The sequence below is a fragment of the Pavona decussata genome, unplaced genomic scaffold (genome assembly GCF_977016875.1).
Source record: "Pavona decussata unplaced genomic scaffold, jaPavDecu1.1 SCAFFOLD_210, whole genome shotgun sequence".
NCBI classification, from domain to species: domain Eukaryota; kingdom Metazoa; phylum Cnidaria; class Anthozoa; order Scleractinia; family Agariciidae; genus Pavona; species Pavona decussata.
The window spans coordinates 1108291-1134208 of NW_028145615.1; the positions used below are offsets into that span (position 1 = coordinate 1108291).

The 25918-nt window shown below is 38.4% G+C and overlaps 3 protein-coding genes and 1 long non-coding RNA gene across 12 annotated transcripts in view; 1 reads left to right on the forward strand and 3 right to left on the reverse strand.

Annotated features, from left to right (window-relative positions):
- LOC146460633 (uncharacterized) overlaps window positions 1–22398 on the reverse strand; it is a 39962-nt gene extending 17564 nt beyond the window's left edge. The window contains exon 1 of one of the 2 annotated variants that reach the window (XM_085088068.1): window positions 22381–22398. The gene's annotated coding sequence lies outside the window, so the exon portion shown is untranslated. Of the gene's footprint in view, window positions 1–8262; window positions 9007–22380 lie in introns of those variants that run through there. The other variant, XM_085088066.1, reaches the window with a different exon arrangement.
- The window catches only part of LOC146460634 (peroxisome biogenesis factor 2-like), a 31581-nt gene that overhangs the window by 2819 nt on the left and 2844 nt on the right, over window positions 1–25918 (reverse strand). Inside the window, exons 5-10 of one of the 3 annotated variants that reach the window (XM_085088091.1) lie at window positions 25108–25229; window positions 24079–24161; window positions 23660–23777; window positions 23054–23254; window positions 22381–22503; window positions 2793–4128 (exon numbers count right to left, since the gene is read on the reverse strand). In XM_085088091.1, the coding sequence (XP_084944217.1) occupies window positions 22399–22503; window positions 23054–23254; window positions 23660–23777; window positions 24079–24161; window positions 25108–25229 (629 nt within the window). In that variant the 3' untranslated portion in view covers window positions 2793–4128; window positions 22381–22398. Of the gene's footprint in view, window positions 1–2792; window positions 4129–21062; window positions 22504–23053; window positions 23255–23659; window positions 23778–24078; window positions 24162–25107; window positions 25230–25918 lie in introns of those variants that run through there. The other 2 variants (XM_085088089.1, XM_085088088.1) reach the window with 2 other exon arrangements.
- LOC146460635 (uncharacterized) lies at window positions 843–21629 on the forward strand. Of its 6 annotated transcripts, XM_085088084.1 has the most exons (5): window positions 5733–6329; window positions 10662–11315; window positions 14759–14809; window positions 17847–18648; window positions 20374–21629. In XM_085088084.1, the coding sequence occupies exons 4-5, from the start codon at window positions 17872–17874 to the stop codon at window positions 20719–20721; spliced, it is 1125 nt and encodes a 374-aa protein (XP_084944210.1). In that variant the 5' UTR covers window positions 5733–6329; window positions 10662–11315; window positions 14759–14809; window positions 17847–17871; the 3' UTR covers window positions 20722–21629. The 6 variants fall into 6 exon arrangements, with proteins under 6 accessions (XP_084944212.1, XP_084944210.1, XP_084944208.1 ...); XM_085088086.1 differs by lacking the exons at window positions 5733–6329; window positions 10662–11315 and adding an exon at window positions 843–861; XM_085088082.1 differs by lacking the exon at window positions 10662–11315.
- Window positions 1740–2669, reverse strand: LOC146460636 (uncharacterized). Its single transcript, XR_014857587.1, has 2 exons — window positions 2041–2669; window positions 1740–1957 (listed from the first exon to the last, which is right to left on the reverse strand). It is a non-coding gene; the product is annotated as an uncharacterized LOC146460636 (long non-coding RNA).

Consider the following 25918-nt stretch of genomic DNA (forward strand, 5'->3'; position numbering starts at 1 on the left):
ATCTACCAGAAGTGGCCCAGCAGTGCACAGTCATAGGAACATGTCATTGAATCCAATTATAATTATGTTTTCGAAGATTACAATGTCTCTAATACCAATTAATCCAAGGATCGGACTTCAAATCTAAGAAGGGGGAAGTGTAAGTAGCCTCACAAAAAAAACTTAGCTTGTAGCCTTCATAAGATTTGATAATTGCACAAATAGGTGTATATGACACTTCCGATCCGTGAAACGCCTTGCTCAGGTTATGGATCAGTTTAGAGACCAGACACTCATTTGTCTAAGTCATTTCTAAGCAGAGGATTTTCCAATCTGTTTTTGGAATGGATATCTATCGAGCGGCTGTAGGTTTTTCCTTTTGTTGTACTAAATACACTCGGTGTTTAAAAAATTGCTTAAAATTACAAGGATTTTGCGACTTATCTTTCCGATCTTTGTCGATAAACATTCTACACATAACAGAACCTTTCGGACACGACACTTTTGGGAAATAAACTTACAATAACATGGATTTGTTTGATCTCAAGGTGAGATAATTGTTTCTATTACGCAGGGAATCCCCTCCATAAGATCTAATTAATTGGAACAAAGAATCTTACAATCGAAAATTCCAGCAAAATAGAGATTCCAACCCACTGCATACACCTATTGATAAGTCGCCTAATCCTCAAATGACTCAAAGAATGTCTTTGTCAGTAAGCTTAGTGATAAATAGGATCTGCTGTCCAAGGTTACGTTGCTTCAGTCTGCAATCCTCGAAACAAATGTGTGCGAGAGCGTTTTTTAAGAAACACAACCGTAAGGCGTTGAAATGGTGACCTGAAGGAACTAAAGGTGAAAAAGTGTTCAGTCTTCGGCTACGTAAGTAGCAATATTCATTTTGATTCATCGAGTCACTACATACTGCTGTGTGAGTCACGTGACTGCAAAACAGTGTTGGTCAACCATTTAGGCACGGCCAGTGCGTCAGTCGAAGATAAGAAGTAGCGAACGGGACAAATTATAACATAATAAATTATCGGGATAAAAAAAAACGTTTTCCATTTTAGCAATTGCTAAAATCGCATTTTATCGTTACAAATTTCAGAAAGATAATACTGTTTTGCAGTCAGGCATTTGGTTATGGAATTGTCAGCACGAGCTTGCCTTTATAACGCATTCTGCGTCGATTGCGAAACCCCAGTTGAAGTTTTTGGCTTACATAAGGATCACTAGATTAAGTTTAGTAAAGGTAAGGGTTATTAGTGAACTAAAAATCCTTGTAATTCTTTATATAGCGAGTGAAATACTGTAGCTATCTATCATGATCTACTGGCAACTGAATTACAGTTGAATCTACTAAGCTTCAAGCACCGGATGCGGTCCTGTGGATTTCAAACTCCGACTAATTCTAATCATGCCTAAGGACTGAATTCATTCTTTGCGGGGGATTCTTCTCGCCGAGAAGAATCCCGTTTTAATGGTTTTCGGTTCTTTGCTGGAGAGCAATTAATCATGAGCTAAGTTGTTTCAGTGGCTCTAAGACAACTTAATTGTATTGATAGGTCAAAAACACGACCTTGGTAAAAAAACAACAACAAAGTTTATCCCTTAATCATTTAATCATGTTTGTCTTGTGTGATATATAACTAACCTTCCGTGTAACAATATTATATTTACTTAACTAATTACATCTACTAACACAATGTTTGTAAAAGCAAGAAGTAATATTGCCGGCAGTCTTTCAGGAGAAATAACAGTTTTTTTTTTTTGTAATTTGTTTATTTTTATTTTAGCACACGTTACAATACTTAAAGAAATTAATTAACTAATTACAGTTTACAGCTTATCTACAACATAAAAAGAGGAAACAAAGGAAAAGTTACAATTTACAAAACACTGCTCGGAATAAGTTACTTAAAAACACGAAACAGTACTTACAAATAACTACTTACAAGAACTTATTTACAAAACACTGCTTTCAAACCTACGATTCACAACTAGTGAAGAACACACGAAGAAGGAAAGAAAAGGAGAAAAAAAAAAAAAAAAAAAAAAGACCGAAAAAATATTATGAAATAAATAGCAAATTTAAGGAGACCAAACTTAATGTAGGATATGATAAGGTTAATTTAATTTTCTGCTAGGTGTTTAAAGCTGCTACTAACTTTTCCCATTTTTTAAAATGAGTAGCGAGTTTATCCCTCTCCCTCGCAATATGGAGTTCGATATTATACACACGTCTTATCCTGGCAATAAAGCCTCTCAACGAAGGTAAACTTCCAAGGCATTTCCTTACATAAATATAATATTTACCTAACAGCATAACATGATTAATTAGAAAGAAATCTTCCGATTCTTCAAAAATTCCTAAAAACAAACCTATCTCATTGAACGATTCTAAAACAATGTTATATTCTTTGAGCCAGGACAAGACTTCTTTCCAAAATTCAGAAGACACTTTGCAACGAGAGAGTAAATGTTCTAACGATTCTGGTTCTTCATTGCAAAAAGTGCAATTTGGAGATTGCATAATAACAGTTCAGGAAATAACAGTTCAGGACAGTTCAGTCCTCAATTGAACAATGTATCAAGATTCGCTAATCCGTCTGTAGGGGTATGTTCATTATAACTGCTAGAGAAGGACCAAAATCCTCTTGATTGATTGAATTCATTCAGTCGTTCGTTCGTTCATTCATTCACTCCCTCCCTCCCTCCCTCCCTCCCTCCCTCCCTCCCTCCCTCCCTCCCTCCCTCCCTCCCTCCCTCACTCACTCACTCACTCACTCACTCACTCACTCACTCACTCACTCACTCACTCACTCACTCACTCACTCACTCACTCACTCACTCACTCACTCACTCACTCACTCACTCACTCACTCATTCATTCATTCATTCATTGGAAAACTTAGGACCTTGATAGGAGACAGAAAATTGTCTGATTTTTATTTTACAGCATATGGTAGACAAAAGAATATGTATGTCTGGTAATAATACTGAGCTATGAGTTTGTTTGTTAAATAAAAATATACGGCTTTCAAATTTTGAAATAAGAATAGTCAGTTCTTAAATGAAAACATAAACTGATCTAACTAGAATAAGTGGATGTCGTAAAATTTAAGCAAATTAAGTTCCTTGAAGATTGGGTCGCTGTATGGGAGTATCACAATTGGACTTGTAACAGTTAAACTGATAACAATTTTAAGTTTTATAAGCTTAAAAGCTTATAAGAAATCGTTAATTTTATACTATTTATAACAGGTAAAAACTAAATAGACTTTCCATTCTACATAGGTCACAGCGGTTAATGTTGTTGTTGTTGTTGTTCTTTTTTTAATGCTTTTAAGCCCTATTTCCTTATACAGCTTATTAAAGGGGACGTATCACGGGGATTTGACCTTTTATCGTGGTGAAATACAGTAATAGCCCACGTATAAGAACCTTAATTTTCCAATTTAGCCTAAATAGGTTCTTATATAAATGGTACTTAAAGCAAATTTAGGCTACCAAGGTTCTTAAAATAGGTTCTTATGTTTTCATATGAATTTCATCTGAATATACTATAATTATATATTATAAATATCATTTCATAATGCAGTTTAATGGCAAACACAATAGACATACAACATGGTACTTCAGCTTGAAAGAAAAAAAAGGAATGTCAAGTTACTTTTAAATACAGATGTAGATGATGATCTTAATTCAGCAGTTTCTACCTATACACTTTCACAGCAACCCCACTGATAAGAACCTAACTTAAAATTTTGGTCCAAATAGGTTCTTTTGTGGAGGGGGTTTAAAATGAAAATTTTAGCCTAACAGGTTCTTAAAACCCAGGTTCATATACGCGGGCTATTACTGGAACTCCTTCACTTAAGTTACAAAATAATTATAGAACACCAAGAAAAAGAAATCAACTGAATTCTTGAAAGGAACAACTCATGACCTGCTCTAGTGAATTTTGAAAACGAAAAGCGCGAGAACTTGAAAACAGTTGGCTAACTATTTTCACGTTGCAGTCTATTTACAGTCCATCTGTGGTCAGCGACACTCATCGCGGCGATCGTCTTAGTACACTGATGACAAGAGCGAAAGCTTGACGTGTTTAATTTGATTTCTTGTCTCACTGGAAGGAAATTCAGGTCCCTAACGAAAAAAATAATTGTTTGTTATTCACTTGAAATCTGATTTGTCTGTTCAGTTGACTTGTTACTCAGTCGGTAAGAGGACGCTCAGTATCTTACCAACAGTTCCATGACATAGGTGCACGTCCCCTCGATTCCTGTGAAGTAGTTTGAACTTTCCGTTGTCACAGACACTGAGCTAGTGGGCCTAGAAAAATAATCGATTGAGTACAATTTCCGGAATCAATCGAGCTCCATCCTGAACTCACTCAAATTTCGTTGTTCGATGGCGTTCAATTAACCAACTCAATTGAAGTCAATCCATGCATGGATTGAGTGCGATTGCGTTCGATTACCTCTCTCCTACGCACGCAGAGGCCTCTTTTGCGCTCGCGAGGAGACAAATAAGGAGCGTGAAAGAATGAGGAGCGCGAGGGTCGAGCGGAGACTAATAAGGGACTGGAGAGAATGAAACAATGACGAGCCCGGGGGACCCATTTTTCCTCCCATTTCTGACTTTTCGCGCGTGAAGGCGCCTATGAAGGCGTATGAAGGCGCCTCTGTGCATGTCTTCAGAGAGAGAGTCAACCACGTTCCCAGGGTCTCTCTTGCAGGAGGAAGAGAAAGGAGGTTGGGAGGGAGTTCGATTGGCTACGCCGCCGGGTCGCGTAGTTTTTGCCCCTCATTCGTATATTACTTTCAGATCAGAGGGGGACAGCGGCTCGTTGCAAAGTGGCAGTCAAGGATTGAATTAGATACAACCAGGGCTCGTTAAATTTATTCATTCATTCCTAATTCGTTCATTCTTTCATTTATTTACTTTCATAATATAGCTCGAGCGTGAGGCGTGAATGTATAAATGACGCATTTTTGTGCGTGTGAAGCTTCTAAATCGTTACGAAAAGAGAAGATTCTAGATTACACCTAAAATAGTAAAGCCTTACCAAAAAATAAATGACTTAAAGGAGGTCGACCTTGCGTGTTTTAAAAGCTATTATTAGCTATTATTTTTAATTTAATTTATGGATTTGTCCAGACGAGGGCCCAGACTGAAGGAAACTCACTGTACTATTTTGATTCTGCTGGTGCCAGCTGTAAAAACGATTTGCATTCCATCTTCCATTGGTATCAACATGGAACCAACTTTATGGAGGAACGGAAAATGTTCAGTTTATTGTTTACATTTGTTTTCCTTACGCTAATAGTCCATTTGCAATCGCCCGAGGCTCTTACTACCCAGTCATGTGGCAAATCTGGTTCACACCTGCTTTCCGGCCAGAACAAATTTCTCTTATTGTCTTCCCATTTTGGACTGAAGATCTCCCTTTGTATCAGACAGAAGCCCACCACAGTGATCGCTCTTAATGCCAGTTTGCAAAGTTTCCGTGATTTCAAAAGCTTCTTGTAAAAGTCTTTAAAACAAAGGACATCATCTCGCATGCGACTGCAAAGTGGCACTTTTCAAGACGCCATTTCCTGATTGGCTGCGTCCACGTGCTGGTATTGTAATAGGCATGCTCGGACACGGGTCGCTAAAAAACAAATGTTTTCGATAAAAGCGCCAACTGAGGAGGTTATTGCGTGACAGTAGCTTGGTACGAAAAGGATTGCAAGTCTCGATTGTGAAATAGTGGTTTGAACACTTCGGCTGATAGCACCCGTCTGTTTTGCTTTGGCGGCGTAAATTCACGCGGATTTAGAATTACAAGCGGTGCGAACAATGGCCGGCATCGAGTGTTAACAAAAGCAGATGTACTTTTGTTTGTGCGGGTCATTGCAACAGCTGTTTGTCACCGCGTGTTGCGGAATTTGCATACGTTGACAAATTCCTAAAAGTTAAAGCGAAACGGAGCTTTAAATAACAATTTCATAATTAATTGTACCCTAAAAACATTTTGGGTGTGTATCTCGCGGTTAAAGTATTAAAAAGGTCACTTTGTCAGGCGAAATATATTTTCTGTGTCGCTTGCGGGACATAAACAATGGACGAAATTGAAAAACAATACAATGGTCTGGAGCACGTTTGTTGACGGTTTGTCAAAGATCCACTAATTGTTTCAAGGGCAAGTCGGGGCGAGCAGAGTTGAATCCATCTTATCTTGAAGAACCACGCGGGTCCAGTTCACACTCATCGAATTTCATGGAGACGCGTTTAGCTTGAGACGTGAACTTATACACCGTGGGAAAAAAGTTTGACGGAAACTTTTAAGCACAAATATTGAGGTAAGGAAACAAATTTTGTTTTTTGAGCCGATCAACGACGCTGTTCTTCGGAAGCGAGAAGGGTGATCAGTCGACAGATGTGGGAATTTTACTTTCAGGAAGACAATAAATTTTTCATCTGTCGTGCTTGATGGGCCAACACAAGCTCGCGTTGTCTCTAAACGCAGTAAAAACATATTTTCATTGTAGGTAAACTTTTTATAAACTATGCTGTGGGAATTTTATTGATTTGGAAGAACAGAAATGTCAAAGCGATCTTGAGACCTTTTGTTTGAATCTCTGTCGGACCACACATGGCATTGACAACGAAGCTTGGTTGTTTGAACACGATCTCTGCCAATTTTGTTCCTTTATTTGGATGTCAAATATGTTGTAACTTTGCCTTGTGAAAGTGGCAGTAGTAAATAGAAAAAAAACTATTTCTTTGGGTTGCAAATGGAAAATTATAAAGCAAATTACTGTTGGAAGAAGTTAATAGTGAGCTGTTGAGATCGAAAACAGAAAATTGGTAGTTTAGTCCCACCACAAATCCGATTACTTCTATCGTTAGCAAGATGAACTAGTTACCTAATTTGTAGTTGATTTTAAAGCTGAATTGTCTGTGTGTTCGTCTTTATCAATGAATATCTAAATAAGCAAAGCGTGGTGAAACACCGTCGCCTGTTTCTTGCTTCGATATCAAAATGTAACAACGTTACCGATATATTTAGGTTAATTTTGCTAAAAATAACTTTTCCCCGTCGCGATAAAATGCTCTCAAAATCTATATTATTATTTCAACGAAGGGATGGGATATTCGAAGCAGCAATATTAAATATGACGTTTAATATAGTTCTATTTTTGTGATTCGATCATCTGTATTTATATCATTTGTCGGTTGCATGTTGATCGCTCCTACTTGGGGAATACATATTATGACATAATATGCGATTAACACAGTCTATATATTGTAACATTTTAAGCGACTAACTTTCGTCGGTGTTTTAGTATTTAGTTAATATACCGACACGAAATTAAGCAAGTAGTTCCGACTTGCAACTGATTATCGATGATTTGAGGTTTAAAACGAACATTTATTGACGTTGTTCGGCCAGTGGTTATGCTGGTTCAATATTTCAATTTACTTTGTTGGAAAAGACTATTCATCTGTGCACTCGTGATTAGACGACTTGGCAAAAATATATTCTGATCATGATTTTACATGCCGTTAGGAAGATCGCGAAGGAGACTCTGCTCGCAGGGTATGACACTGATAAGTGCTTCGTCAATTATCACAAATGTATTTCCCCCGCGATAGGAATTTTATTTAGTACGGTGGATGGTGATTTGTTTTACATCAGTTTACTTGCAGAAGTTAAGGCTGGTACATAATCGCTACAGGAAAGATCAGATGGTAGCTACAGTTCTTTAGCAAATGACTGTTTGGGTTGCTAATGGCAGCAGAAGTCTTCAGAGGGAATTATTTGCCAGTGTAAACAAGCTCGTAGTTATTTTATTTTTGCAAGGTTCATTTGTTTTAAGAGTTGCCTATTCATCAGTCAAAGCTTTCGATCATGAAAATCGAAAGCGAATAGTCTATTTGTTATAGTTTATAAATCTTGATAATTGATATTCCGTTTGTTTCATACTAAACGTTGTTATTTTGAAGTTATACTGCGTAAATCGAGAGCATTTTTACTTCTAATTGCACTATGGGTCACAAAACAGTGAGTAACGAATCCAATTACGGCATTCGAGTCGAACAAGGAGTTTTTCCTACCACATAGAAAACCAGGGGAAAAGGTGAAGGTTATTGACTGGGATTGTAAAAATAGGATTTGCTTTGATAGAAAAAGAACAAACCCGTGGGATACATAGCGATGAAGAGAAATCGATATTCAATGGCGTATGGATTAAGTTTACATTATATAGCACTTGGATTTGAGTTTTTCACCTGAAAGTCTAACAAGTTTTGTCATCAAGTTTATACGCATCTGCACATAATGTAAGACTCTTTATTTCCAAATACTGTAGTCCCTCAGTTTTGCTGCCTGCCTAGTCTTCTGGTAAATGAAACCTATAAAACATGTTTCAAAATATGTACCTTGCCATTCCAACTTTTGTCATGATAGTATTACACCAGAGCTATCTGTAACTATGATCGCAACTTTCCAGTGCTGGTCTTTTGGGCGCCAAGTTTATGATAACCTAAAACCCTTCTGTGTTTTCTAGTCTACATTTTCCCCAAATCAGTCATTCCATCAGTTTTCTTTCTCTCTAGCTCAGTTTTTTTTTCATTGTTATATCGGATGGAAAACTCAGTTAGTTCAACTGAAAACTAATCCATTTTAGAGCATGAAATGGAAATCATCGTGCAAGAATGCCGAAGAATAGACACAGCTTTTTATAGTTACTGTTTCAGGTCAAAGGTTTACAAACAATTTTGGATTAATTAACTCAGATTACATAAACCATTGAAAAAATGTTAAATGCTCTTGTTCGATAATAATCTATAGGCGGATTAACCCGGCTTGAAACACCAGTTTCCGGAGGTTTTGCATTCTATCGCAAACGAAGGTTGGTCCGCACAAGGCACCTTACGGCACTGAAAGGGATCAGCGAGGATTCTGCGTTCGCGTGTGTTGGCATGCCAGCATAACGTAACTAAGGATTGGAGTCACGGTTTTGCTCTTTTATAATGGTATGAAATGGTCTCGTCTTATCAGTTGTAGGATGAAAAAATTGAGAAGATTAAAATGGATCCAATGAATCTCAAGATGAAAGCAATTTAGGTCAATGCAATTTGCGTGAAAGCTTTTTAAAACCTCGTTCCAAATGTTTTTCTTCAGTATCGAATTTTAAAAACCGGCTGATAAATGCAATTTGCAGAAGTTCGACTTGAGCTCTCCAATTCCACTGGCATTGGCCACTGATCAACGTGTCGCTTTTCAGCCAATGTTTTCGGATTGGATGTGTGTATAATACTGTAATTTTAAATTTAATGCACCTGAACCAGATTCAGGCAACTTTAAATTTCAAGTTTGAAGACGCATTCCGTGACATTTACCATCGCAAATGCAAAGCAGAAACTGGAGGGGGGCACAAGAGCCCAGGGTGAGCTACCTTATTGGTCATTCATAAATAGGGTTTGAACTTGCCACTGATAGATAGACACTATATAATTAAATATTTTTGGTTTTCTTCACTGCTAGCCGCCAAGTCATTTTTAGCCGGTTAGTCGATTGTATGAGGCTGCGTTGATCCGGATGCCGATCTTACACAGAATCTAACAATCTAGGGAGCAGGCAAAACTTGCGTGGTCTCAGCGAGGTGTATGGTCCAGGTCTCTCAAAAATCCAGCAGTTAATAAACAAAGAAGTACTTGACCAAAAGATTGACCTTGCTTAAAATTCGTCCGGTCAGCAATGTACAATGACGCTCTGGAACCTACCTTTGATCGTGTTCATTTCTGATCGGGAAGAGAATTTAAGGGTGATTTTTATGGTGTCTGACGCAAGCTCTTTGAGGCGTGTTTGAGATGTGTTTCTGCTTTGGAGAATTTTTCGCCGAAGACTCTTACTGCAAATTGCAAGTGGAACTTTGTATCCGTATTAAATCTTTCAACAAAAATCATTTAATTAAGCGGTTAAGTCCACTCCGTATGTTTTAGTTTAACACTGGGCTGTCCAATTATTGATCAAGATTTGAACAATTTCAAAAATTTTAACGTCATGTTTCGAGATACAGTGACTAGTAAATGCGGATTTAAACCGGCGGCGTTCTTGGTTCTACTCTTTTTAGCGGGGACGATGCGGTAAACTTGTGCGAGATTTTGTTTATTACAAGGTAGGGTGTGGTTCACTGTAGGGTCATTTGCGTCCAAGATTTGCAATAAACGAAGGAAGAAAATCCGCGGCATACAAGGAAAGCACTCAATCTCAATAGTTTCCATGGGAATGGCACTGAACAATTTAGGATTCCCACCAGAGAGGCAAAAGTAATCTGAACCAGCTTGTGCGTTATAACAAACAGTACCACAGGGAAGTATTGCTCAGTAGCTTTCATTTAACCGGCGATACTTCCACAGACTCAAAAATAAGACCCACGTTGTTGCTACACAAGATTAGTGCTGTTTGCTGATTAGCTACATTTGAAAGGTGATTTTCATACTCAACAGTTAGAACCGCCTTCTGGAAAGGGTTGCTTTGTAGTTTTTGTCATACTTAAGATTTTCAACCATAGACACAGCAACTCTCGGTTTGATGAAAGTTTTCCTAAATGTTGGCCCCACATATATCTCTTAGCATATCTGATGGAAAGTTTTTAATTGTTTGTTGTTCAATACTTTTACAGACCTATATTGGACTGATTTACTGAGAGAGATCGCGAAGATCAACCCTTCTCAAGAACACTGATGTATTTGTCAAGTTCACCTAAGAGTTGTCGAACTGATGAGTATTTGGCGCCGTTTAGATTTCTCAATTAGCACCTTGATGTTTATCCACAGACAGAGTTTTAGCCCAAGGATGATATTTTGAGTTCTAAATCGTCGTTTATAAAAAGTATTTTGTGCTCCCGAAGTGGTGTTGCTCTTATTCAGACAGCCAACTCAGAGTAATTCAGCTTGAGTTAACAAGGACTTTGTTTTCAGGTGGCATATTTGTTGTAAAAACAATCCATTGTTCAGAGCAGCTGACCTGAAGCTTGGAGATTGGCTGTGGATATTTATAAAGCAAATGCAAATTAGCCAATATATAGACGGCACGAAAGTTCAAAAGAGATCGGCCCTGCTCTTGTTTTTCTAAAATTCTTTAAGATAATATTTATGTTCGTGTAAGGTAAATGTTCCTAGGTAAAATGGACAAAGGCATCGCCAATTCTAACGTAATGAATTACGTATGAAAGCAGGTTCCAACGGGTTTCGCTTGCTAGAAACTGAAGCGTCCCGGAGTTAGAAACAGCGCAAGGAGAACGAAGAAACAAATGTCGCTTACTGCCTCGTTACAGGTAACATTATGATATTTTACACTGACAAAGAATCGACAGGCAAGTAGATTTAGCTTAGTGGAATGTTGGTAGGCCTACGCGAAAAAGAGAGCGAGCAACGTTGATTCAGTTGTAAGTTGTTTTCAAAACGCAGTTCTGTGCTTTCTTTTGGTACAAGTTCAATTTGCAAACTTTTGAAAGGTTTCTAAAAGAAATGGAAGTCCAAGTCGATATCAACCAAAAAAAGTTATTACGAGTATTCGGAAATTTTGTTGCAGAAACTTCGATGCATTTATCCCGGTCAAGTTACATTATCAGTTGTGGTCTGTCTTCAGCTAGCAAAACAAATCAACCGAACTGAAGGCTGACAGCCTATAAACATACTTCAGTTGTCAGCTATTCCGCCTACGAATTTTTGGAATAATATTTTTTGGGGTCGCACGTCGTTCTTCACAGGTGTGGATATTTTAATATGTTAGCCAGTTTAACCTCGAAACGACTCGTAAGGAGCCTTTTCAAGTCTCAACCGTTTTGACAGTTCATTCAGTTTTTTCATATACCGTAACAATCTTGTAGTTCATAGTGTTTCATTCATTAGCATTAGCTTGTATTATAAAATGTCATACGTAGTTCTCCTTGACGGCCATCGACGTTGTGTATCTTGCATTTGTCAATCGACATCACATAGTATTGCATATTTCAACATTGTAAATGCGATCAGTTCATGTAACCCAGCGAAGACCTTTATGCAACGACGCGCGATCGTTAATTAAACTTTCCCGCGCAAAAGCTTTCAAGAAAATAACTGACTGCAGACTGCAAATGAAACCCCGATGCAAAAATAGTATAATGAACTTATTCAATAACTTTTAGAACTGTTAGTTCTTAAGGGAATAATTATCATAGTTGTTGTGGTATATATAAGCAAATCCCGTGGACGGTCTATGTGAATCGTGCAGCAAATAGGCCTTATCACGGTTTTCGACGCCATTTTGACGAGTAGGCAAACAGGCTCGAAATAACAGTGTTTGTATGGAAATCCGATGTCAAATAATTTTCATAAAACATCGCTTCTGAAAAATTCATGAATTGGAAACTTTTGGCAATAGGAAAAGGATTTTAAGAAAAAAAATTGGAGGGATGTAGCTGTGCCAGAAAGCGTCCAGTCGCCGTGTTTTGAACTTTCCATACATTTGTCTGTTAGCGAACCAGCCGTGAACTGCTCTAAAAATAGCTCGCGGGAAAAAAATACAGGGAAATGTTTGGAGAGTTCAAAACACGACTGGAAGCTTTCTGGCACAGCTACATCCCTCCAACTTTTTTTTTAAATCCTTTTCCTAGTGCCAAAAGTTTCCAATTCATGAATTTTTCAGAAATGATGTTTAATGAAAATTATTTGACATCGGATTTCCATACAAACACTGTTATTTCGTTATTTCGAGCCTGTTTGCTTACTCGTCAAAATGGCGTCGAAAACCACTCAGTGTCGACAAGTTCTCCCATGGCAAAACTGTACATGACAAGTAAATATTGAGCAATATTACAACTTAATTATGCTACAGTTACTCGTGTTTTATTTTGGTACCGACCAGCTGAAGGAAAACTCGCAGCTTTCAGCGCACAAACATTTGGCTTGTACAAGACCAGTGTAGAGATCAGTTATTTCGTACTGGATAGTTGGGCATAAGATAGAATGGTACTCAGCTGTGAAATGTCTGCCACAAGTTACAAGCTTCTACACGAAGTTTCGTTGATCGAATAAAACTTTTAATGGTAATATGTTTAGTGATGCCCGTTTCCTGTTCAGCGTAATCTAGACGTTACTTCTTGTGGCTTAACACTTTTGTAGATGTTTCGCCAAAACCGCTTCTTTCGTTTTGCTTCTTCGTACACCGCCAACACGTGGTTTATATGAAGAAGGGTAGAGTTTTTGTATGCCTTCGTTTTCCGGTACACTCATCAATCTTTTCCTGACTTGTCACTTGTAAAAAACGTTTTGTTTTTCGTCGGTTACCAAATGGCTGTTCATTTTGTTCCAAATGCCAGGAGAGTGTTTCAGTGGAAGTGGAACTTTATATCTCAGAAAAATCTCACGAAACATTCTCCAAAAGCTGATTGTTTTGTTTTTCTTCCGGTTAAATGTCCGATTAAAGTTGCATGTGCACCCAAGAGCAGCTAAGCTCACTTCAAGGTCATCGCCGGACATCTGCTCCGTTCGCTTAACATGGCCCAGTTAATGCGATTTCAACTATAAGCCTGTGATAAAATCCTACAAATTGTAACCTCCATGTCATATGAAGGTTATCAAGCACCGTTTTGGTGCATTTTTTTTTTTTATTTTCACTGGTGTATTACAAGTGATGCTCCTCTACTTTTGCTTACCCTCGTCTCGATTGTCAGAAATTAGAGAATTAAATAATCAGTAGATTGGGGACGAGACCGAAAGAGTTTCTTTTCGTCTGTAATTGATCGTATATTGTTCACATAAATCGATTGTCTAGACTGCTTCTTATAATGGAATACTAAAGTTACTCGTACCAGGTCATGAAGATGCTCTGTTTACCAATCATCAGTTAAAAGTGTTGGAGTGGAGTATCTATAGATAACTTGGGAAAATGCTTTGATATCAAAATATTGGCTCACATATAAATCTACAAGAAGAAATAATAAAATAACCTCTTGGGACAAAAACAAACCTTTTTTCACGTGTTGGCTGGCAGATAAATAGTATATTATAAGCAACTTAAATTTCTTGTAAAAATACAAGACCAGTTGGTCTTTGTGGGTTACTCATATTTATTCAGTTATGGTGGTCCGCCTCTAGGGAATTCGTAATTTAAATGTTATCAACGCCTGTAAAAAACGTGCTCTGGAGATATAGCTTGACTGGTGCCTTACAGAATTTGTTATGTGCTGCGATGCCTTTTCAAATTTGCCACCCCTTTCAATGCACTGAGCAGAATTCACGACCCTTCTGTCACGTCTAGCGCTATTTGTGACTGGTGGTTTCATTCATAGCCTGATGGTTTTATTTCAGTAATCGATCAACACTACATAAAAGATTTCATCATAATTGAAAAGCACTCAAAAGCTTCAGTTATGGCTGTATCCGAGTCACAACATGCTACAAGCGAACCGACGCGGACCTGCCAACACAGAAATTCCCGCTCTCCAGTGGTTTTCCCACGGGTTTTCCCGCGCGAAGCATACTGATATAACAAGTCTATAAACCCAGTTATCTTTCCTTTCCAAATTGCCAATTAAGATTACCCGAGAGGTAAGTGTTCATGTTCTACGGCAACCAACATTCCGCTTGTCTCTTATCAAAAGTGCCTCTTAAATATTGTGCATGGGAAAGCGCTAAAACGTCGAGAAGACATTTCCCGCATGTGGCTGATATTCTTCGTTCGTGAAGCCTTTTTTTAGCCGGCTTTATATTCACGCCACATTCTGTTGTTTTGCAGGAAGAGTCAGGACAGAAGGGAGCCAACGTAACATTTGTAAACCCGTGTTAGGTAAGTCTTGAAACTTTTCGTGTTGTGATAACATACATGCATATGAGCAGTGATATTATCAGTTAATGTGTGTTACAAGGCCAAGACTCGTACAATTTGTCTTAAAATTTTGTTGAGGCGCGCGAACTTTAATCTTTCAATGATTGTATAAACGTTGCAAAAACAAAAAAAATCAAACATCTGTTCTACAGCATTATCATAATTGTCTCAACGATGCGAGCAACAATATTTTCAACGTTATCGATTGTCGCTAAATAAGTGAGCCGCATTCAGTCCTCATTGCGATTTCAGTTTGGATACTTCACAACTATTCAAGTGGGTGTTTCGAAGTAGTTCTAGTGTTATTTAATAATATATATAATGTTCGCTTTTAAATTTCCTTTAGTAGAAATTTTAAACAAATTGTCGAATATATATATATTTGATTTGCGCCTTCTTAGAATTATCTAAGGTGCCGCCATGTGACCAATTGAACTCTGCAAACACGTGTTGGCGAATACACGTTTGCTTGTGTAAACGGTACGGCAACAGTTGGCAAACATGTCGGCAGAGTCAGTATTCCGTTTCATTTCAAATATACACGCCAAGTTATTTGCAAACTTTCGTTTTGTGTCGGTGAAATCAGCCACATTCTAGTCAAATTTTAACGTCGCACTTCAATAAGATAGAAGAGAATCGAATCTACTCAGCTCGACTTTTTTTGGTCAAAGTAAAGTGTTACTTTATTGATTAATTTTGCTTGAATTACGTTCGACTTGATAGAAATGCGGGGAAATTGTTCCCAGAAATATGCCATTCATTTCTACTTAAAAATCGTGGCAACGGTCACGCGGGAATTTTTCCCGCCATTGTGCTGTGATGAAAGTTGCTCCACAATGCAAAGTGCTGCCGGTGGCTACATTGCCTTGTGTCTTCAATGACACATTGAAAATAGTGTTGCCTGTTAATTATACGATTGGTGAGAACATTCAGTAGAACCAAACTCGTCCTGCTAAACAAATATGCATCAATCGTTGTCGTATTTTAACTGATAGTCATACTGTTTATACTACAAGATGGGTTTGTCTTCTGGATACAAATCCAAGAGAATGTGTCTCGTACCCAGGTGTTACTCTACGAAGAAAGCATCTGGTAAAATCGATCACGTTCTCCAATCTGACTGGTCAATGAAAATGGTCCGATGCAAGTCGCGTCAACCATTTTCGAGCGACTTTTTAAATCTTTGCTTTGCACGCGCGTAGACGCAAGACTTACAAAAAATACATATAGATCTTGACACTTCTGTCCTTGAATGAAAGTGGTTTCTTGTATCGATATAAACTTGCATTTGTGTAACGTTTCATTTAAACTGTGACAAGTTCTGATAAACTTAAAATTTTTTATAGTGTTGTCTCTGTGCTCAAAGTTTGTGAAAAATTTTGCTTGCCAATCTGACGCGTACAACTAACTTATACGCGTACTACAGCGCGCGCACGTTAGGTACCAATGTAAAAAAAACTATAGCAGCGGCTTTCTTCTTTCCCAGAAACTTGAAAATCACTGACTTCTTTTCTGAATACTTTGAGTGAAATATTACCGACATTTATAGCGACAAATTGATGTTGAAAATCCACCTTCCGCAATTCGTGAGCAAAGTCTTTTTGATATGCGCAGTTGTGGTGTGTCACATTCCTGTTCTCTCCCAAAGAGTACGATCTGGGTGCTAGAAGTCATTAGTCATTCAAATGTTACTGTGCAATACTTTGCTGTGGTGCTGTTCATTATGTTGTACAAGATGGTTCCAACTTTGGACTGTATGAATCCTGTAGTGTGAACATTCAAGTGAAGGCTACTGAGCAGTACTTTTCTGTGGTACTATTTATTATACTGTACAAGGTAGTTCTAACTTTTGAGTCTGTGGATGAAATCTTAAGTGTGACCATTCAAACGAAAGCTACTGAGCAGTACTTTCCTGATGCTTTGCGTCCGAATTTTGGTACGTTCAAGAAAAAAGAAAGCAAATGTTCTCAGATCTTTTTTTCCCACAGTATAGGCGTGTGAATTTGACCCAGTGAAGCGTTATAAATATAAGGTCTCTTATTGTCAAACAAACGCTTGACAAACTTTGATTTTCCAAAACGTCACTCAATGACGTCATTTTGACCAGTAGAGCCACCGAACCTTGACAGAAGTTAGATTTTCTTTTCAACACTGGTCGTTACAGCTCAGTGTTAAAATATTTCCCGCGTTTGATACGTTTGCTTCATTAGACCAAAAACTTTAGTTGGAAGTTACGATTCGATGTTTTGCCACGTTGAGCACTCGGTGAACATCGCGTTTTCAGAACGCGCGCTAAACCGTTTATATAATTTCCTGACGTAAGCAACCTTATTTTTGGAGCGGGTTTACTTTTCGACGTTCATGTGGCCTTTAAGAGAAGTGTTCCTTGGTATTAAGTTAGAACAGACCTAGAAGGTAAGATGTAATTGATATTTGGAAAGAGGTAGCTTGAACATGTGCTTGACGGAAGTAAAAATGAAAATATGTTTTTGTTAGTATTCAAATTTACTTCGAAAATCGCGTTGTTTTGGCATACTGATGAAGTAGTTGTCTATATAGAACCTCGGCGAAGTTCCTGTTTTTCAGATCAATATAAAAATATTGATCTTTCCTCATACTCATAAACCACACGTCCCTGCTGTTATTGTACCAATCTTATCGTTCGGGATAAAAAGGAACATTTCTTCTTTGAGGCTGTTCTGGAAAATGACACGTTAGCGAGATCGACTTAGGCCGCCATCGGTTACTGTTCTCAATATCACTGTGTGCCTCGTGTTTTGTCTAGAGCAGCGGGAAAATACCTATTTTTTTATTGCTTCATAATAGCTTGTTTATACATGTCTGTATCAGCATACGAATTATTTTTATTCAAGATAAAAGTGATTTATTCTAACTGGTAAATACAACGAGTTCTGTTGGTCATAATTTATTAGCTGATAATTGTGCTCTTTACCTCAGAGCCAGAACGGTCACTGAATTTTTATATTGCTTCTTATAGAGTAACGTAAAAGCCTTTATCGGATATGGAGGCGCAAGTATCCGAGGCAACGAGTTGTGATTGTACCAGAGAAGACATAACTGAAACAGGGAACGAAGTCGAAACTTCAAACTTTGCATCGCGCGAAATTACGACAAAGGACGCGACAAGTCAGGGAACAATAATGGAACATTCAGATACTGAAGAGCATGACACAGCGGAAAGTAAGTGTGCAAGCACCGACGAAACCACAGCGGAAACCGAAAGAAGCTCTTCGTTAGATCGAGAAGCGTTAAGCTTTAACAATTCATCAGGTTTCCAGGAGCGCCCCGGTGGAGACGGGGATTGTTCGTTGGAAACCTCACCGGGGATAGAAAGTGATAAACTTTGTGAAAATGCGTCAGTGGGAAGTTCAGAAACTGCTTCTACTTCTGTGGACATCGCGGAAACAATTGGAACCTCTCACGATCGTGTGGACATGGCGGACAGCCAGCCCGAGAGCATTTGCATTGAGATGAGCGGCATGACCGAACGAAACGATGTTGAAAATGTTGTCTGTAACAAGATTTCCACTCAGGCAACTGAAACAACAGTTATATACATTTCTGAAGGTGACAATTCGGAGCTCGAAACCGATGTTTGTCGGATTTGCCACTGCAGTGACGAAGTTGAAGCCCTGATAAGTCCTTGCATGTGTACGGGATCTGTGAAGTTTGTGCATCATACTTGTCTCATGAGCTGGCTGCAGAGGGCTGTGATGAGCAAATGTGAACTCTGTCTTTATCCTTTAGCAGTGAAGCGAAAGAGAAAGCCTTTACGTAAGGTAAGTTCGACCAAGTTCACTCAGCGTAAAATTATTAAACATTAGCATTAATGTTCTCCTTGAAATCGGGTATTGGACGAAAAAGAAAGAGGTTTATGCAAACATCATTGTCTAAAGACTCAGGATAGAATTTTCGGGGCGCTGTAACGCATAATTAACTATAACTAACAACACACCGGCACAACTGACTTGTCATCCGCTTTGCATTCAAATTTATTCAGGGACTTTTAGAGCCAAAAGAGTTGGAGTTGGAAACATTTTACGTTCATAAGTAAGGTTTATGAGGATAGCTAATGTTTTGCAGAATTGTTTGTTCGAAAATTAACACCCTCTTAGCATTATCTACAGACATGCTAAACAAAGGCGTTTAACACAACAGGTGTGCTTTTGTTTGATAGTCAAAACAAGTTTTATGTTTCGTGCAGCCTCCAGGTGGTCAAGGGCTCTGAAAATTTGAAGATAAAACAGTTGAGCTGTTGTGTTTGCAAGCCAACAGAGTGATAAACATAACTTTCCTTTGCTACCATGATGTCAACTATGTACATTCACTACCAGAGAGGTGCTAGAATAAAATAGTTGCAGCAAGGAAATATTGTTGTCAAAAGACCAAATTCTCAACGCTAATATTGAAGAAACTGTATTTCAGTTCGGAAAACTGGTGTCGGACGTCATCAAAAGCAGCCGCCTTTTCCGTGTTTGGAGTGCTCCATGTTGCGGCGATTTTGTAAATTAACCACAGTATTGAGACCAAACGTTAGGAGAGTAAAAATACTTCGTTCATGTATTGTGGCGTTCTGGTTGAATTTAAATCTGTTACAATGTTCATTTGAGTCATAAGAGTTCAAATTCGCGCTTGACCGCTAAAAGCTGCTTACAACACAAAAATTACGGGAGGACACCTGTAAATTGATTTTAACCGGTGACACGCTAGCATAAGCGCCTTGTTGTTTTGCTTACGGCATATCTCGCTAAACACAGATGACGTGGAGGTAAAGAGGCACGCACAAGAACGAGAGTTCCTCTTGGTGATAATTCCTGGGCCCAGTTGTTCAAAGCACGATTAAGTTAATTCTGGGTTAACGTGAACATTGATTCAAGTTTACTAATACTATTCAGTAGAGATTCTTCCTAAAGATCTGCACCTCAGTTTTGACCTAGACTTTCCCTTACCATTAGATTGAAATTTGCTTTTCAAAAACATTTTTAGCGAGCGAGATGAAACGCTCGGGTTAACTTTTAATCAGGGATTAGCGATAACGGGCTTTCGTATTTAAAACCGGCCCGTGGCCCCAGATTTTATGTTATTCCTGGGATCGGTGAAGAAAGGAAAGATTTCCTTCTTTTTATAGCATCAACTACAATATTCTATTGTTGCGTGAAATCAAATTTCTCGCCACAAAACGGTCCGCCATTGGCAGGCCATAAGTTTCACTTTTGGCTGCGAGTGGATTGTCGAGTTTTATAAGCACGCAGAATTTTTAATTAAGATCAAAGAAGTTTTTAAATAAAAATACGAGATTGTTTCTTGCCCTGATGAGTTTATTATTTTAATCCCAAGCACCTTAACATTGCACGATAATAAGTTCATATTTCCTTGACAGTGTTCAAGGGTTTGTGCATGCTGACCTCTTTGAATGTTGTCTAAAAGACTTTCATTGTCCAAGAACAGGGTTCTAGACCCTTTTCTAATCCATTTACCAGCAGCTTTTTTTTTTTCCTTTTTAGTGGCGTCTCCCAGAAGACAAACCCTTTCCCATCCTGTGGTTGTTCACGTTCGTGGTTGCCATGACGCTGAACATAGCCTCGATAGCGAAAGACGGGAGTCAGCGATGCGTGTCTGATCCCTGCATTATATTTTACGTGCTTGGGTCAGCGGGCGCACTCCTTGGTCTGGCATTCTTCTACCACTGGCTTCGCAAAACCGTGCGTTACTTCGCGAAATGGATCGCGCTAAACCAAGAGTGGTCTTTAGTGGGACCTTATAACTTGAGAACTCAACTCGGACAGACGAACCTTGCCTACTCTTCTAAGTCGCTTTCAGAGACAGATGCGGCACAAGTACAGATCGCTTGAAACTGCAGCAAAGATTGTTTGCCATTGAAGAACCTTACAAAAGCAATCATATGTCTTTCACACGTTCCAACGGAGTTGTCAACTTTTTCAGAAGGCACTTCTTCTTCACTTGCTTCAATACGCCGAACCCACCTCAGCAACAGCGGTCTGACGGATAGACGTTCAATTAAGAGAGAATCTCACGCTAACGTTTCAGCAATCACTTGTCGTTGAAATATACGTTTTTACCATACATTGACAGACACCTAAATATATCCTAACAGTTTTTAAACCGAAAAAAAAAAATCAATTCTCACCTTTTGAAGACTGAGGGGTATCTGTCAGATCTCAAGATACTCTGATTTTTGTTTTTTTGGGTTTTTTTTTTTTTGGGGGGGGGGGGGGGAGGGTAATTAACAGATTGAATTTTACGTTTCAAAATGGTTCGGCTTGAAGGTAAAAGTCGCGTGAAACGGCTGTCAACACAGCTAACGCCTTAAAACAGTATTGCCTAAACCAGAAAAGAAAAGAGTTTGCCGTTATTTATTGATCAAGTTTTTGTGTGCTATTAAAAGTACACAATTCGTTTGTTTTCAAAGTTACAGTTATTATTTTATATGTTCCTGACATGATTTGTAGACTTGGACCGCCGTTTCTTTGTACATTACTCCCCAGAAATAAGGTTATTATAAAGAGATGTAAAATATTGTTAAATTATTGAGATAAAAAAAAAGTTTACTACGAAGCCAGAAATATATATATATCTATTATACGAGTCATTTTGAAAAGATAATAAATTAAAAAATAATTTTCTATAACTCAAGTTTATAATATTGTATGAAAACGCTTATATTTGAGATGTGAATGCTTACGTTTGATGTAGTTGTAAAGAGTTACGTTGAAGTTTTGAATAAACGAATTATAACGTTTGTTGGGCATTTATGAGCAATCTCCCGCGCGAGTGTTGGATGTGTAAAAGTATCATGGCTTCGAGCGCTGAGGATGCTATAATCATCCATATCCAACAAACTGATCTTGCTAGATCTTGATGATTTCATTTTCCATGAGCAATCATGCAGAAAGACGATTGAATGGCCGTTACTTCTCTTGCATGGTATAACGGATGATATCCTATAGCACAACGGGCAATTTACCGTGTGACTTGTGCTGCAACACAGTTGCGAGACATTGCCTAGTGTAACAGTGCCTTTAAGGCAACACCAAGGCAACAGGCTTTCTAGCATAATTTGTAACGCTTTCTCACAAAACATGGTCTCTCTAGCGAGTGTTTTTAAACTCCCTCTCCTTTTATCCTCAGGTTTAGGGTGAAGCCAGTGATTCTTGTCATAATATTTGGCCTTGAAACCACGCCCCAGAATTAGCTGGCACGCGACACCAATTTGTCTTAAGCGAGTCTAAAATAGCAGCGATTTCGTCTCCTTAACTGTCTGTGGGTCGTGTGGGATGCGTCCATTAGGGGTAAAGGCGAAGAGATGGTCCAGCATTTCAGACTAATTGTCCCTTCCACGTCCGTGTTTCGTTTCCTGATTCGACAAGCCACTTGGGGCACAATGGATGATTTTTTGTTAAGGCGTACATCTAGCGTAAACTAACTGCATCGGTTGTAACGACAAATCGATAACAAATTTGTGCTTTGTAGGTCATATGTTCTTCTCTTACCGAGTGGTCCAGTCATTTTCACGTTACCTCCAAAGCAACTGTACATTCAACAGGGGTGATGTCATCACCAACTGCCGCTCCGCATAACGGGCAGGGGAAGGAAGGGTCAGCTAAACTGTTGGCCTGAAACACGACAGATTTGTTACAATCAGGTGGGATTAGCGTCAAACGAGACTTTTTTAAAAGGAACAGAACCCAAGAACAAATTCAAAGAAGGCTTTCTGTAGTTTGGGAGGAGTCATGCAAAAACAAATTGGCTTCAAAGGGTGGTTCACATGAAATATATTAAGACGCCGGATGTTCATGTAAGTAAAACGATCTCCAGCAGTGAAAAAAGAAAACTATAAAATTAATGGCAAATAAGATCCATTTTACTTTACGTCGTTCCTTTTCCTTTTTCCTTTGGATGGGGGAGGGAGGGGGGTGACGGGATCATACAAACAAAATGGCAGCCTGGGGGAGGGGGACTAAAAAACCCCTCCCCTATAAAAAAATTATCTTCACTTTCACACAAGGCAAGCCTGTCATCCCACACTCTATGAAACTTCTTGGTATATTATCAAAGTTGGGGAAAACAAATACCGATTCTTGCGTAGTATCAGAAGAGCTTCTTCCTCCGCTTGAGCACGGCAGATGTTTTAAAAGCACATTATTTTAACAACATGCACTGTACCTTGATGCAGTAGTAGCAGAAAACATGACCGCACTGTCCTTGGTGCGGAGCTGTTGGAGGCTCATTACAGATGCCACATTCATGACATGCCACTTTGATTGATGGCTGCTTATCAAGAGACGCTGGGCTTGAAAACCGTCTAACAATTAGGTTCTTGAGCTTGTGAATGTTGATGAGAGGGAGGAGAAAGAAGACAAATTCCTGACAGATAAACAATGATAGCTTAGTTATTAACTCTTTTTCCAATACCTCTTCCTTTTATCCACCAAAAGAATAGATTCACAGCCTCCTCTGAACACTCAATCTTCCAAAGAAACGTTTTCCTGGCTGCACTTGACTGTTCAAAAACTAATCGCCCAAAAATTGGGCACAATTCACTTTTGTTGTAAAATAAATTTTGAAGCATAATTCTTAAGTCTGCTATATTTAGTTTAAGTTTGATTTCAGTTACTCAGTTCAAAGCTGAATGATGAAATTTCGTTCTATAGTTTTAATTAATAAGTTGAATTTTGAATTTAAAGGCTACAGTAATTTAGAATTAGCTTGTTTGTAACATCTCTCTCCAGGTTTTTGTCTAAGTAACCAGTTTAACCTTTGTGTACTCACTGCAAATCCATGCCAAAGTAATTCTCTAGTCATGAATTCAAAGCTGACTTGTCTGATAGACTGCCGCTGAGCAAACACTGGGTGAATGCCCAGAACACGCTCAAGTACTGAAGGATATCTGAATGCAGTTAAGTATTCTATAACAAGGAGAGTCAATGTATTATTAGTAACTTAACAAACCCACCGCTGATTAAAAATGGTAAGTGATGCTAGGGAAGGCAAGCCTGCCCACCCCCTCCCCTCCCTCCCTCTAAACTGCCATCCTATTTGCCCTGGTCCAGTAAATATTGTTGGTTTCAGAAAGATCTTAGTTCACTGAGGTTAATCTGTGATACCACATCCAACATTCTACAGTGTAGCTCCCACACTCACTTACTGTAGTTTTATGTTGTGAGTTACAAAGTAACTATTAAGGATACTTCCCCTTTTGTAAAAACACAAGGAAGTTGATGACAGAGGCAACCTGAAGGAGCTTTTCTCCCACATATATCCATCTCCATATCTGTGTAGTAAAAAGTAGTTCAACGAGTCAATAAAATAGAAATCAATTTTATAGCAGTGTATCAACAGGCTCTTTCTCTAAGTGGGAAATAAGGAAAAGACAGTGAGTGATAAGGAGAGTGGAAAAGTGAAGGTTTGGATGGAGATCAGAAGCTTGGGAACTCAGTAAAGTTTGCTCTGACAGATCTACAAACTTAAACTTGCTAAACTACAATTTATTAATAGCTTTCTGTCTTAGAGGATTACTTAAAAGGTGATTCCATCGAATTGCATTGCGCATCCTTGCTGCGCATAATTTTTCGCGTCATTTAGCGCGCGCACGAGCGCGCGCGCACAACATTACGGGATTTCCTTGAGGTTAAGCTCGGCAGGAAAATAAATGGTCCTTTTCTTCTAAACGAGCACGGTGACCCCCATTTTTTAATGCATCAATTTAAATGTCATACGGTTGACCACTATATATCGCGATTTAAAGAAAAGTTTAATACTCTACTTTGAGATATTTTTATTTGAATGCTTTAAAAAGCACGTATTTAGGTAGTGCTGCTTATGTGCACACGCAGCAAAAATCTTTATTTCTTTCATAATCTTCATTCCAGTTCAATGAAAATAGTTTGTTGTGTAAGATTACAGTAAATTTTGTTGAATTGCTTTGATATTTTAATGCAAGAAATTATTTTTTCTAGAAATGATAGTTCCCTATTTCTGATTACTAGCGTTCCCAATTTAAACCTCGTGGGTCATCTATTTACTATAATAGCCATCTAGGTTGCACAAAAACGAGCACGGTGACCCCCATTTTTTATTGCATTTTTGTAATGCTTATAACATAGTCATGAACTGGACCAAGTCTTAGAAAATTTTAAATACTCCTTCTTTTTCAGCGGAATCACCTTAATGAGTTAAATCCAAGTAACTATGACCTTTAACTCAAGTACTCTACTTACAAAATTGCATTCTAAAAACTTGTCTGTAATTCTTTGAATTTCAGTACTTCTCTCTTTTATGTAAGGAATCCCCACAACACAGAATCCAAACAGCACTTTTTTCAACAGACTCAAACTGATTCCTACAGAAAATAGCAATGATTTGTTATGTAGTAAAATGTCTATAAAAATACAATAGGCATGCTGAATGGATGTAGTTATAAGTTTCAAACATGAAATCCAACTCAATGTAATATATTAATGACAAATATAATGATAAAAGGTGGCACTATTTCATGAGCACTTAAGATGCAGGTTGAAAACAAGTTTCAGCAGCTTTTGGGAACTTAGTTCTCTGAAGTATGATCTTCTGGACAATCACAGGCAAACTTGTCTAATATTAATAAACAGAAAACAATAGGAGGTCTATCAGAACAAAGCATTAACTACAAAATGACGCAAGTTAAAGTGGCGGGAAAGTGTTTCAGGGTGTAATTCTTAAACAGAAAACTATATTACAAGTGTTTCAATTCCGCCTCCCGCTCCATAACCTTGCAAGGATAAGAATTATGACAATGAGGCTTGAAGGATAGATAGTACATCCAAACTGTTTCCTTTGAGTTCCTCAGTGGGTAGTGATGACATCATATGACATGGTAATCATGTCATGATTGCCAAATGGCAGCCATCTTGGATCGTCTTGGTTGCCATGGTAACATCAAAGTCAATGAACACTACCCAGCCACAGAAAATTTTCCCAGATAAATCTCTGAAAAAGTCCTGAAGTTTCATGGTGTTTGCTTAAATATTTAAAAACGTTATTTAGGTTCAA